The sequence below is a fragment of the Panicum hallii genome, chromosome 2, assembly GCF_002211085.1.
Source record: "Panicum hallii strain FIL2 chromosome 2, PHallii_v3.1, whole genome shotgun sequence".
Lineage (NCBI taxonomy): Eukaryota > Viridiplantae > Streptophyta > Magnoliopsida > Poales > Poaceae > Panicum > Panicum hallii.
Genome location: NC_038043.1, coordinates 46,372,201 through 46,384,940, shown reverse-complemented (window position 1 = coordinate 46,384,940; position 12,740 = coordinate 46,372,201). Strand labels below are relative to the sequence as shown.

The following is a 12,740-nucleotide window of genomic DNA, read 5'->3' as shown; positions in this document are numbered from 1 at the left end:
CATCATCGAAAAAGAATTCTGGTACATCTCAAAGATTTGCTTGCTCCATCTAATAAGAGGATGCTTTGGAGGTCCTCAACAGCTGCTAGATTGTCCAATCTTATGAAACATCCCAGCAACATGACCATTCCAAAGAGGAAAAGACCAAAGATCTAGCATAATGGATAGTTCCATTATGGCATTTCTAGCCCGAAAAGTATGAGGTACAAACAGTAGATGACGCTAAAGTAATTCCAATTTGTTTACATAGAACAGAGGGTAGATTAACCTCCTACCACCCCGAGGAACGTGGCATGGGGACCGAGATTTAAATCCCAACCGGTCTGTCCCGCGCTCTACCAGAGACGCGACACACGGGATTCCAACTCTAGTTGTCAGCCTCACACCCACGCGGGTTGACCAACCGAGCTGAGCCCTGCTCCCAATTCCAATTTGTTTATAGCGGCAGAAGTGAGAAAAAGGAGTACTGCAAATAGGCAACACTGGTGTGAATTTTGGTTTCATTCTCAATTGCGAAGGGCATTGTCGGCTTCCGACTGTCTGATGATAAACAAAAGCATAATTTTATTTCAAAAAATAAACATCAGGATAGATAAACTCCCCCAAACATATATAAAGAGCAGGTCATTCTAGAAAAAAAATATAAGGAGCAGGTCATTCTCGAAAAAATATATAAAGAGCAGGATGTTATTTTCAGAAAAAAGGAGATGGCAAGTATGATTGACAATGTGCTGTGGTAAGAAATTTGTTAGAAGCCTACAACCTATCTGAATTATCCTCCTACATCACCCTATCTGAATTATCCTCCTACATCACCTTTGCTGATCATCAGCAGACGCCAAATAATGCTTCTTTAGACACAAGCTCATTTTTCCCAGTAATTTCACTGGCAGAAGCTTGAGAGCAAGAAAATGTATCAAATGCAGAGCATAAACTAATAGAGCATCACTTGATCATTAGCACAAGCTCATCCTGAAACAGAACAGGCAATTAGGTTCCAACAATACATCCAGAGCGAGTTCACCGACAACCACAAGTTCAATTTGGTCACAATTAAAAACCCCAAATTTTGAGTTCAATTTACGACCTGATACTGACTAATTACTAGTTCACAAGATCAGCGACCTGGCAAACTAACCAAGCCAACACCATCACAGCGGCAAACTGCAGCCGGCAAGCCACAGCCCACAGGACCTGCTCTGCTCACACATGCGCGGCCTCCCTCTCGCGGTTCCACTGCTCGATCCGCGCCCTCCGCTCCTCGCTGCCTTCCCTCACCGGGCTCCGGCTCCGGCTCCTCGACCGCCCGCGCCGGCGGCGGCTCCCGTCGCTGTCGTGGCTGCGGTGCCTCTCGCTGCTCCTCCGGCTGCCACTGCCACTACGGTAGTGGTAGTAGTAGTCATAGTCGTCGTCGCGGTCCCTCGACCGCGACGAGCTCCGGCGGTGGCGGTACGGGCTCGGGCTGCGGCTGCTCCGGCTGTGGCTCCGGCGGAACCGGTGCAGGTGGCCGAACAGCTTCCGCCGCAGGTCCCGGCCGATCTGCTTCACGTGCATGAAGTTGCAGTACCCGCCGCGGTTGCAGCTGTGCTCCTCGAACTGGCGGCAGGTGGCCTCCCGGAAGTCCGTCACCGGCGAGAACTCGGCGATGATGGGGCGGCCCGAGTAGTAGCGGCCCTGCAGCGCCTGCAACGCGCTGGCGGCCTGCTCCTCCTCCCGGAACTGCACGTACACGTTCCCGATCATGTGGTCGGCGAGGTTGTCGCAGACGTGGAGGCTCTCGATCTCGCCGTGCTTGCTCAGCTCCTCGAAGATGTCCTCGTAGAAGTCCTCGAAGTCCTCCTGGATCCGCTCCGGGTCGATGGGGTTGCCCTGCGCGTCCACGCCCGGGGTGATCATGTCCGGGCGCTGGTACATGTTGCAGAGCAGCAGCGTCGGCGAGATGGACGGCTTGTTGTGCAGGCGGGAGCACCGGTCGCCGTGCCGGCACGCGCCGATCTTGAAGTAGAAGGGGCAGTTCACGCGGTCCTTCTCCGTGCCAAAGATGGACGCCAGGTGCTCAGCCATGGCCGCCTGGTTCCTCCTCTACCTGCTCGATTCGATTCGTCGCCTAGAGATTTCTGTGGTTCCAATTCAAGGATCAGAAATCACAGGCACACAGGACGCAATAGCTAGGATTAACAAACGAAATAACAAGTCGAGTAATTTATATGTCCGGGAACTTGATAGTTAACAGCATCTGCGGCTACTGCAATCCCAGTCGGTTTCGGGATTTGAATTTTTTTTTCCCGGAAAGAAACCTTCAAAATAGCAGCTGCTTAAATTTGGGGGGAAATTAACAACTCGCTAAACTGTGAAAGAAATTTAACAGAAAGAAAACTAATCTTTATCCTCAATGCTTGGATTTGTAGCGGAAGATCCAACATCTTCCGACCTGCTAAGAATCGACAGAGAAGGCATCAAATCGTGGGGAAGAAACGGGCATGGCGCAAGTAGCAGCAGCCAGCAGGCGCCCTCCGATCCTAACCCAATACGCGCGGACATCTAGGCATCTCGAGAAGCAAAGCAATACGGCACATGGTATATGCGGGGGGAGGAGGCTTACCGGAGAGCAGCGCCGCCGTGGCCGGAGGGGAAGCAGAGTACGGACACGCAGGATTTGGTTGGATTGGATGCTTCGACTCGCGTCTAGAAGCGCATATAAAGGAGGTCACGGTGCATCCGGCCGCAAGCTTCCAATCGGACGGTTGCGGTTGGCCAGACTGGTGGTTACTAGAACCTTCCACTGAGGCGAGGGTTTCTGGGGGGGAGCCCATGTACAGCCCAGCCCGCGAAGGAGACGGACTACGGATCTTCTCCATATTTTTAGGATTACAAGCCCATCAAAGGCCCACTGTAAGTGTTTCTTTCCCGGACAGGGAAAAAGTAGAATCCGCGTGGTGTCCGGGACCATCAAGGATACCACCACTTTAACTGAAGTTTTGGAACTTAGCTACTCTGCACATAGAACGCGACGCAAACCAATACACTAGAATGAATGAATGATTGACTTGGGTACTTCATTCTCTGTTACTCGATGCCCTAGAACCCGTATATCGCATTCTGATGTTGACCACTAGCATATCTGAAGGTACCAATTTTGTTTTGTGGCACTTGCGTTACAAGATTTGTTTTGCATGCTTTATTTCAAAAGAAGATTTGTTTTGTAAAAGTACCTTCGCAGTTTCATAAATGAATATCTGCGATAAACTAAGTGGCCGAACTTGTGCCACCGAGATCATAGAAGATGGAGAGTAAGACAGCTTCTACAAACTCAGTTAAGTTTCATTATGAATTTTTCCTTGAAATTTACCGCTAGCAATCCAAGGCAAGCCACGTTGACATGGGCGTGGTAATTGCGCGAGTGACATTCCTGAAATGGCAGCTTGCAGGGGAGACGTAGGGCATGGCGTTGTAGCCTTGTAGGGTGCGTGCTAAGATAAGGAACATCACCATGCCTGCATTTGTGCCGTTTTGTGATGAACTATGAAAAGTAGTATATATTCTTTGCCCCAACAATCACTTTAGTCCCTGAAGTATCAAATCGGCCATCATTTGCAAAAGAATCTTAAAGGACTTGGACGACTAATTTAATACTTCAGGGTCTAACTTAAACCTCGGAGCAAAGTTTAGAGACGAGTTTGACTATTTTGCCGTAGCGATGCTACTTTAGTTTTGCTTTAGAGAAATTAGCAAGCACGTGAGTTCTTGTAGGGACTAGGGACTGGCACGCACAATGGCGCACGTAGGCCTCGCGTTCCACTGGCAGTCCACTAAATTGAGTAATTGACCCCACCTCAAACAAACCCGCGACGGAGAGAGAATTCAGAGTTCAGAGCACACCGGGAGCCCGACGGGCGACAGAAAGCGAAGTAAAGGCGGCTACTGGCCACGGAACCTGCCAATCGCACTCCGCCGCCGCCGCCAGCTTCATATCTACTCCTACATCGCAGCCTCGCACAGTCGCAGGCCGGGCAACACAAACACAAGTCCGAGGGTGGCGGAGGGAGACGGGAGAAGGCAGGGAGCTTCGCCTAGATCGCCCTTCTCCAGGGTGAATTGTGGTTCTCGGCACGGTCGAGGTACGTCCTGCTTCGCATTATTACGACAACTGCAGACCATGGCCGGCGTGCGGGCGTGTTCTTGATCGCTCCCGTCTTCCCCCTCTTCTCCGTCGTCTGGCCCAAAAAGGATCCCAGCAGTCGAGTTCTTGAGTTCTTGGTATTGTTTGGTTTCGTTCAACCATCGGGATCTGCCACAGCGTCTGCGGCACGCACGACTCTCTTGGCCGTTGTGTTCTTAAATGCAATCTGTTGGCATAGCCGGTACTGAAACTGAAACCCCACGGCTCGATTTGGAATTTTTGACGGGTACTTTACTGCTTGTGATTTTAATATTTCCACTTCTCGTAAGAAGCACAGAGCTACGCAGCTAGCGTGGCTGACTCGGATTAATATCCTCCCCCTTCTTCGTCATCTTGCTCGTTTCTTTGCTTTCGAGGGTGGAAACCCTTCCAGGGGAATAGGGGATTGAAGTAAGATTGCGCGCAGCATGCACTTGTTTGGAACATCTGGGATCCTGCCTTGATCTGTATGTCTCCATTTGGATGGTGTTCCTTCTTTTTCTTGATTGCTGTGGGAGTGATAGTGTGAGTTTGTGACAACGGAAAGGGGAGAGCGCAGTTGTCTGCTTTCTTTATTGGTAAAGGAAATTACCTTTGGATCTATTGTAATTTTTGCATAACGTTTCACAAGTTTTCTCATCTGCTTCTTGTTTGTTCTTTTGTTGTATTGGCTGTTTATTGATCATGCATTATCTCAGACCGTGGTTCAGAACTTCAGAAAAAAAAATGTTCTTATTCATTTAACCATATGCTCACATGAAACTTAAGGGTTACTTGCTAAGTACTTCTTTTTTCTTTTTGAAAATTTGGTTAGTACTTCCGCATATTATAATTATGCATCAAGCACTTCACACATATTTGGTGTTCATTTTCAGGATAAGAAGCATTGCATAATTGTGGATCCTAAAAGGAGAATATGGGTCTCTTAGAGCTCTTCACCACAGCATGTGTGCCAGTATTTAACATGCTTCTGGTGACTGGTTTTGGGTCGTTCTTAGCAACTGATTTTGCTGGCTTACTAAGCAAAGAAGCAAGAAAACATTTGAACAATGTAAGTGATGTAAAAGGCTGCATGAAAGCAGAAAACATCTCAATAATTGATCTAAAACAAAGAATTTCATGCTAACAACAATTTATTGTTATGCAGATAGTATTTTATGTATTCAATCCATCCCTTGTTGCAATCTATTTGGCTAAAACAATCACCATGGAAAGCTTGGCTAAACTGTGAGTATCCAATAATGGCAATTAAGTGCTACTCTGCCTGTCTGACATATCAAAATACTTTACTGTATTACTGTAATTATTTACTAGAGGATTGCTTGTGTTCCTTATTCAGGTGGTTTATGCCAGTGAATATTCTTCTTGCTTTTACCTTCGGTTTATTTTTCGGATGGATCGTGGTAAAAGTTACAAGAGCACCTGCGAAGCTAAGAGGCCTCATTTTGGGTTGTTGTTCTGCTGGTAACCAAGTGTACTTATCTACCTTTTCTTTGGGATTATCAGTAAATCTTCTTCAGTTTGTAGATAAACATAGTGCACAACCGTCTGCCACTTTGCGATTAGCTTCTCCACCTTTGCGGTTTCCGTTGTATCAGTTTTTAGTTTTTAGTATAGTACGCCAATGTAACTGAAGACTGCAAGTTCCAAGCTGCACTTGCGTTCCAAGTCAATTTGAATAAAGAAGTCACAATGATATAAGTAAACAAAATACGTAAAAATGATAGAAGTAAATAAGGACGACTGAAGAATCAAGTTTCATTGTCAAAAATCTTACTTTTTGCTGTTGAATACAAGCTTCCAAACACCACTATAGTAATCAATTCAAAAGCAACAACCAGTAAAAAAAATGTCGTTATCTTAGAAAAAGTCACTATCTTTAATTCTAATTTAACAGTGAGGCAGTAACCAGCCACTTATTGGAAGCCCTGATGGTTCAAAGCTGATGCAAGTTTTAGTTTTCACATGTACATGTGAAGATATCATTTATTACTTGACCGAATAGTTGAATTACAAGCAAAAACGAGCTAGTCTCTGACTGGATCTGCAAGGCCAAGGCTCTTCTCGAAAACTTTCAGCTGCTCCTGTTTATGTAATCCCTGATTATGCTTAGAAGTCAATTGGTCATTGACAGTGAATCTAGTAACCCCATATTTTGTCATTTTCCTATCTTTTCAAAAATTATAGTTAACTTGCTGGTTGGATGCAGGCAATTTGGGCAATATCTTCCTCATCATCATTCCAGCTCTTTGCAAAGAGAAGGGAAGCCCGTTTGGAGAACCTGATGTTTGTCAGACTTATGGACTAGCATATTCTTCCCTCTCCATGGCTGTAAGTCAATTCTGCTTGAGTATTTAGTATAATTTCCAGATCACGTAAGTCTGCATATGTTGGTAATCATTAACAATACTCAGCCACTAACGTGAATGACTTGCTGCAGATTGGTGCTGTGTTTCTATGGTCGATTGTGTATAATATTGTCCGTGTCACATCAAATGTGACCAAAGGAGATGGCGGTGCTCAAACTAAAGTGTTAATTTCAGGAAGTGCTACAGAAAATACTGCAGAACAGAACTGCTCAGCCTCGAATGATCACACCGATGAATGTACACTGCCATTGATATCCACGAACATACCTCCAATCAAATATAAGGTTTCTTCCAGAAGTTATACTGATGTATATGCTCTACAGTTTTGCTTGCTTGCAGCACTATAAGATTTAAATTCGTGTAGGTTCCGTTGTTGGAGAGAACGTGGAAGTTTCTCTCGTTGATTTCTGGAAAAGTTGACTTGAAGAAGCTCTTTGCTCCTTCAACCATTGCAGTGGTACACTGGTTCAATGAACTATCAACTCCATTTTAGTACCCTCTTTTATTTTCTCTTGAAAATGTTAGGATATCCGGTTTTTTATTTGAGGCAATTTATCGGCTCTTGTAGATTGTTGGGTTCATAATTGGAGGAACCCCTTTCATCAGAAATGCTATAATCGGAGACACTGCCCCTCTTCGTGTCCTGCAGGAATCCGCTGAATTGATAGGGTAATGCCTTCATTTTCTTGACTTTGTTATCAGTCATACTTCTGTTGCAAACATTGATCATTTTATCTCTAGTTTCTCTGCATATCTGACCTTTCTCTTAGGTGTTTTCTGACACAGCGGAGGGGCAATTCCATCGGTCACGTTGATAATGGGAGCAAACCTTCTCAACGGTAATCTGCTCTGTATTTACAGACAGCAGTTGCACACCACTCCAACGCCGTGCTGTCATTCACTGCCATATTAGGACCAGAAAAAAAAAGATCACATGAGTCTAAGCATGATGTGTGAACCTGTTTCCAGGAGTACGAGGTGGAGCAAGCGTCCAGCCGTCCGTGATAGCCGGCGTCGTGGTTGTCAGATACGTCCTGCTCCCTCTGCTGGGCACCGCGCTGGTGAAGGGAGCCGTCCGGCTGGGCCTCGTTCAGCCGGACCCTCTGTACCAGTTCATCCTCCACCTGCAGTACGCCGTGCCGCCCGCGATGAACATCGGTAACGCACCCCTTGCAGTCAGTGCTTGAAGGTAAAAAAAAAAGAAAAGAATTGGCGGTGATTGAAGTCGGTATTCTTTTTTCCCCCCAGGGACTATAATGCAGCTGTTCGGCGTGGGGGAGAGCGAGTGCTCCGTGATCTTCGTGTGGGTGTACGCGCTCGCGTCCGTGGCCGTCACCGTCTGGTCCGCCTTCTTCATGTGGACGCTGTCGCCGTGACTCGCGCGAGTGAGAGCGTGTCCGGTGTGGCGCGGCAGAGGAGGCGACGGCCACGGCCCTAGCATCGCGCTGTGTGACTCGTTGTATCGCGTCGCTGGAATGGAAACAAGCAGGCTGGGTAGCTGAACTGGTTTGTTCGGCGGAAGAAAGAGAACTGCCTGCCTGGCGCTCCGCGCGTTCCGCGCTGCCAGCCTAGCGCCGGCGGCAGCGTCCGCGGGCGCGGGCGGGGCGGGGCGTGGCGTGGCAGCCCCTCGTGGCAAGCACCGCACGGGCAGCGGGTGACGCCGAGGCGAGGCTTCACGCAGCTCGGATCTCGTTTGGATGCCGAACGCGTGCGTGCCGCTGCCTGGTGACCTGCGCGCGCATCATGCATCCCAGAAACCACCGCAAAGGCCACGCGCCGGACGGAAAACCAAACGCGCCCATCTTTATTTTCTCGAGCCGAACCAAACCCGAGCAAACAAGCAAACTGGTGTGGCGCATGATGAAGGACAGGAGCGGCAACACAGTGCTCTCCGTCCACGGGGGGCCTGGCGCGCCCGCACCGCTCGCTCCCCTTGCCGCATTCATCGTCGCTCGCCGCCGGCCCTACTAGTCTACTACGCTCCGGGCCCCGCGGGCGGCGGATCGACGACGGACTTCAAGCCGTTCGAGCAGGCACGGGGGAGAGCGAGAGTCCCTACCTCCATCCCTCTTTACTCGTCTTTACTAGCGCCCGGAGCGCCGGACGGCCGGACCGGGCTACCCCACTAGGACGACCACACAGGCATAGAATGCAGCGATTACAGAACGGTAAAAACTGTAAAAACCACACCCACCCACACACACACACACACACACAGATCTATTTGCTTTTCTTCTTCTACACACAGATCATAGTGAAATGGTGTGCTTTTGGGATCGTTAATGACGCTGCAACACCTGATCTCGACACATGTAACGGAAATGCTTTGTAGGGTCGAGTGCATGGCTACACCGGAATGGCGTGCCGGGATACAAGGCTCCATAAGCCATGATAGCCAACAATTCTAAAAGGGTAGCGCGGTTTCTCCTTTCGTTTTTTAGGGAGGGGGAGAGGTCACATGGTGAGCCCTGCCTCCTCTGCCTTTTTCCGGCGGTAATCATGCTCTTGGTTTTCCCTTGTGATTTGACGAGATAGCCCTATTATAGTCTCCAAAGTGTGATGTGTTGGCGTCTCTCTCTCTCTCTCATCATGTAATCGAGACATGGAGCGAAACATTTCCGTGTACCCTCTTTTTAATTAATTTCTCTGAAACTGACGTGCCACTTGGCTCCGTCTACACCAACGCTGTGCTAAATACAAAGAGCAATCTCATACCCCTTTTTTAAAAAATTCAACGAATTTCTATACCTATCAGGGGCAGTGTCTTCCCAAGTTGAGCCAAGTATGCGCTGGTATTTGTCGATTTCAGTAAGCATAAGTTCCCAGCAAACAGTGACCTCTGCCTACCAGGGAGAAAATGCGCCAGTACCTAATTATCATGTGCACGCCCTCTAGACACAACTTTTTTTCTATCAATGAGAAAAAAAAACAAGCTCAAGAACAGGGGAAACAGTCAATACAGGTGGCCAAAGTTTCTCCAACTTTTCCCAGTTCTCGAGCCAATAATTGGCTTAGGCCTTATTTAGATCCCTTCCAACTTCTAACTTTTTACACTCTCTTTCCATCACATCAATTTTGGGACACATGCATGGAGCAGTAAATGTATGTAAAAAAAATAACTAATTGCACAGTTTAATTGTACATCACGAGACGAATCTTTAAGCCTAGTTAGTCCATAATTAGATAAAATTTGTCAAATACAAACGAAAACGCTACAGTAACAAAAAGTTCCAAAAGTTATAAAAATTTGCGATCTAAACGGGCCTTACGAGGCAGCGGCACTGTGCAGCGGAGGGTTGAGAGCCACAGAGACCACACGCGCCTGTCAGCTCACTGTCGCCTCTCACTTAGGCTGTTAAAATAACACAAAAGATTCCATCATCTAAAGCAGATATTTCGTTCCTCGGGAAGAAATTTGTGGCTGCATTTCGTTCTTATCTTTCTCTCTGTGTCAGTGACACGCATGCATGCGTGTATCGAGGTATGGAAATTGCGAGGGTTACTTTTGACAAAGATTTCTTTCTCCCTCGAAGGATAAGCTTGCACGCACTAGTACAAAAAGGGAGAGAGAGTCTGAACGTGAAGGTACACGGAAATAGACGGCCTGGTTTGAAGAGAGAAAAAAAAAAGAGGAGAAAAAGATGGCGTGCCATCAGGAAATAGGAAGCTGGTAACAGTGTTCTTGTTTGTGTTATCGTAGGAAAAGAAAAGGTAGTCGATAGGTGCACGCAAACATCACACTATGCAATTGTTGCACGCCTTCTACAAACCATACCGATACTTTTTCAATACTATAAATTTATCCAATATTTGCAATTTTGAGCCCGTCATCACATGCGTGTATCGAGGTATTTGTAGCCTATGATCGAAATTCTGTAATTAGATTTACAAAGAATAATTATTATGAAAAGGTATTCTTGAAAACAAGTAGCTGCCTGTATTTATAAATTTTTGAGCTAAATATTTGAAAGTTACTGGTAGTTTTGTCCGTCAAAACTCAGCACCTATGACCACCAGGCTTATACGTCCACGGTGCTGTACTTTTTACATTATTCGCCGACGTGATTGTTCTGGATGCGCTCTGTGCTGCGGACAGCGGCACGGGTACGTAACTGTTGCGTATATTCTCCTTTCACCTCACAGGAAAAGTTGAGTATATTCCTGTTCGTTCCGGAGACGGACGCCACGTACAGCACAGATGCAGTCAATAATTTCATCCTTTTTCCCTCTCTCTCGGCCCTTTTCCGCCCGTTTGAATTCCATCGGCTTTCTCCTTTTTGGCATGATGCAGTTTGCACCTGGCGAGGCGTTGGTCTCGACGCATGACGTAGTTGCTCCCCCGGTTCCCACTGTTCAGACTTCTTATTTCACACGCGCGCGCGCACACAAAAGAAGAAGAAAAAAAAGAAAACTGTTCAGACACCATGCCGGCGTGAATTTCTTCTCTCTGTTTTTTTTATTAAAAAAACTCCGTAAATTTCCTCAGCAGAATACTTTCGGCTATATTAAAATATCCCGGAACCGAACAAATCCATGATGGGGTCATGCATGACATCACACCATATAACGGAAGAACAGACCAATTCCAGTTTCAAGGGCTTATACTCCCAAATCATTCCATGTCTCCCGCAGCCAGCTACAAATCTTGGGCTTAGCCTCTACCTTTTTTTTCTTGACCTCCTTCGCGTTTTTATTTTACTAGAAACACTGCATCGAATTACCACGTCAGGACGGCAAAACAGGCCGCATGCTACATCACAAAATTACAGACCAAAAGATGGTGAGATTAAAGAAGCCAAAGAGAGAGGGGCGATAAGGACGACGCAAGCGACACGTGCTGGGCAAGCTAAGCTACAACTAAAAAGTGTCCAGTGGCGGCATGACAATAATAAATAAAGCGGAAGCTTTACTTTATTCGATTTGCAGGCTAATTCTTGGCGCGCACTCCATCATCGCTCGAGCCCAGAGCATCATTTTCGCTTCCCGGTTCTAGAATAATTTCTTCCAAAGCGGCAGCAATTATTTCAGAGGACCACGCGAAAACGGAAGAAATCCATTCAAAACCTGCGCTTTGCCGTGGCCGTGAAGGATCAAGCATTAACTCCACGGGACAAGAAAAAAAAAGGCTAAAATTTGGATGTGGGGCCCGCGTGTTGCTCTAGTACTACTGCTGGTGTCAAATCGTTTGGAATTAAAAATGGTGTAGCCAAGACGCCGTGTCCGGTTTCGATTCTGTTTCTGCCCCAAATCCGATTTTGCTGACTAGGCCCAGTGGTTCTGGTGCCCACTTTTTGATGTTTTGTGTCACCTAACGGAAAACACCCCTCAAAAAAAAATCTAACGGAAAACAAAGCCGTCACCGGCAGCAGAATTTCCTGGTACAGAGTACCAAATCCCGTGAAACCTGTGAATTAATTCTTCACTAGCATGTAATTAGTGCTGCAATAAATTGAAGGCTTGGCCGATGGACAGCTCTAGAAACGTTATGACTTTTTAGTTTTTTTTAAATGGAAAACCATATGCCAAAAAAGTTCAGTCCCCCGCTAGGAAAAACTATGTTAGTGAGTTGCTATACGCGGGAGAAATCAGTTTGTTTAAAAAATTTACAAATGCTAAATATGCAAATAGCAAATGGACCTCTAAGTTGAATTGGTTTGGTGGCTCTATTAGCCTTCCATCCTGGGTTCGACTCCCCGTGGAAACGAATTTCATATTAGGATTGAAAAAAACCTGGCGCGATCAGAATTCGACGAATTTTCTCAACCGGATATAGGTTACATGAACTAAGGAACCTTGATTTTCTATATATGCAAACATAAATTAAATAAATAAATAAACATAAAATAGGTTAGAGGTAACCTAAAATTTTCATGCACCACCCAATTATGTATACCAATATGTAAAAGGGGTTGAGTTACATTTATTTTTTTAAAAAAAATGAGAATATCTATTGAGCCTGCTTGAGAAATTCAAATTCTCATGGAATGGCATGATGAGGTGGGGACTATGGTCAAAACAAAACATGCTCCTTTGTTTTTCGGTTTTGCACGCCAGTTGTCATGTGGTTGGAAATGGTCATGGTTAGGTCCATGTGCACAGTGTAAAACCAGACTGAGCAAAAGAAAAGAAATGCAGAAGCAGATAAAGCCAAAAGCATAGGAGGCCACAAAGTAAATAAAATAAGCGTAGGGGGTCAAATAAGGTAGACCCTT

At 46.4% G+C, this 12,740-nt stretch overlaps 2 protein-coding genes across 3 annotated transcripts; one reads left to right on the top strand and one right to left on the bottom strand.

Moving 5' to 3' along the window:
• Positions 1–956: 956 nt before the first annotated feature.
• Positions 957–2,747, bottom strand: LOC112882632 (splicing factor U2af small subunit A-like). The gene is made up of 2 exons (XM_025947725.1): positions 2,603–2,747; positions 957–2,117 (listed from the first exon to the last, which is right to left on the bottom strand). Exon 2 carries the CDS (start codon positions 2,062–2,064, stop codon positions 1,204–1,206), a length of 861 nt encoding a protein of 286 aa, XP_025803510.1. The 5' UTR covers positions 2,065–2,117; positions 2,603–2,747; the 3' UTR covers positions 957–1,203.
• A 1,164-nt stretch (positions 2,748–3,911) lies between these two features.
• LOC112879381 (protein PIN-LIKES 3-like) lies at positions 3,912–8,031 on the top strand. Of its 2 annotated transcripts, none has more exons than XM_025943620.1 (11): positions 3,912–4,118; positions 5,035–5,210; positions 5,307–5,386; positions 5,499–5,623; positions 6,369–6,490; positions 6,600–6,812; positions 6,893–6,985; positions 7,097–7,197; positions 7,299–7,367; positions 7,498–7,686; positions 7,777–8,031. In XM_025943620.1, exons 2-11 carry the CDS (start codon positions 5,076–5,078, stop codon positions 7,964–7,966), a joined length of 1,317 nt encoding a protein of 438 aa, XP_025799405.1. In that variant the 5' UTR covers positions 3,912–4,118; positions 5,035–5,075; the 3' UTR covers positions 7,967–8,031. The 2 variants fall into 2 exon arrangements, with proteins under 2 accessions (XP_025799405.1, XP_025799406.1); XM_025943621.1 differs by having other exon boundaries at positions 3,928–4,118; positions 7,315–7,367.
• The last annotated feature ends 4,709 nt before the right edge of the window (positions 8,032–12,740 follow it).

Coding starts and splice junctions, on each gene's coding strand:
- LOC112882632 (XM_025947725.1), bottom strand. CDS start 2,064: ATGGCTGAGCACCTGGCGTCCATCTTTGGCACGGAGAAGGACCGCGTG.
- LOC112879381 (XM_025943620.1), top strand. CDS start 5,076: ATGGGTCTCTTAGAGCTCTTCACCACAGCATGTGTGCCAGTATTTAAC. Junction 6,491..6,599: donor ATTCTTCCCTCTCCATGGCT/GTAAGTCAATTC, acceptor GACTTGCTGCAG/ATTGGTGCTGTGTTTCTATG. Junction 7,198..7,298: donor GAATCCGCTGAATTGATAGG/GTAATGCCTTCA, acceptor CCTTTCTCTTAG/GTGTTTTCTGACACAGCGGA.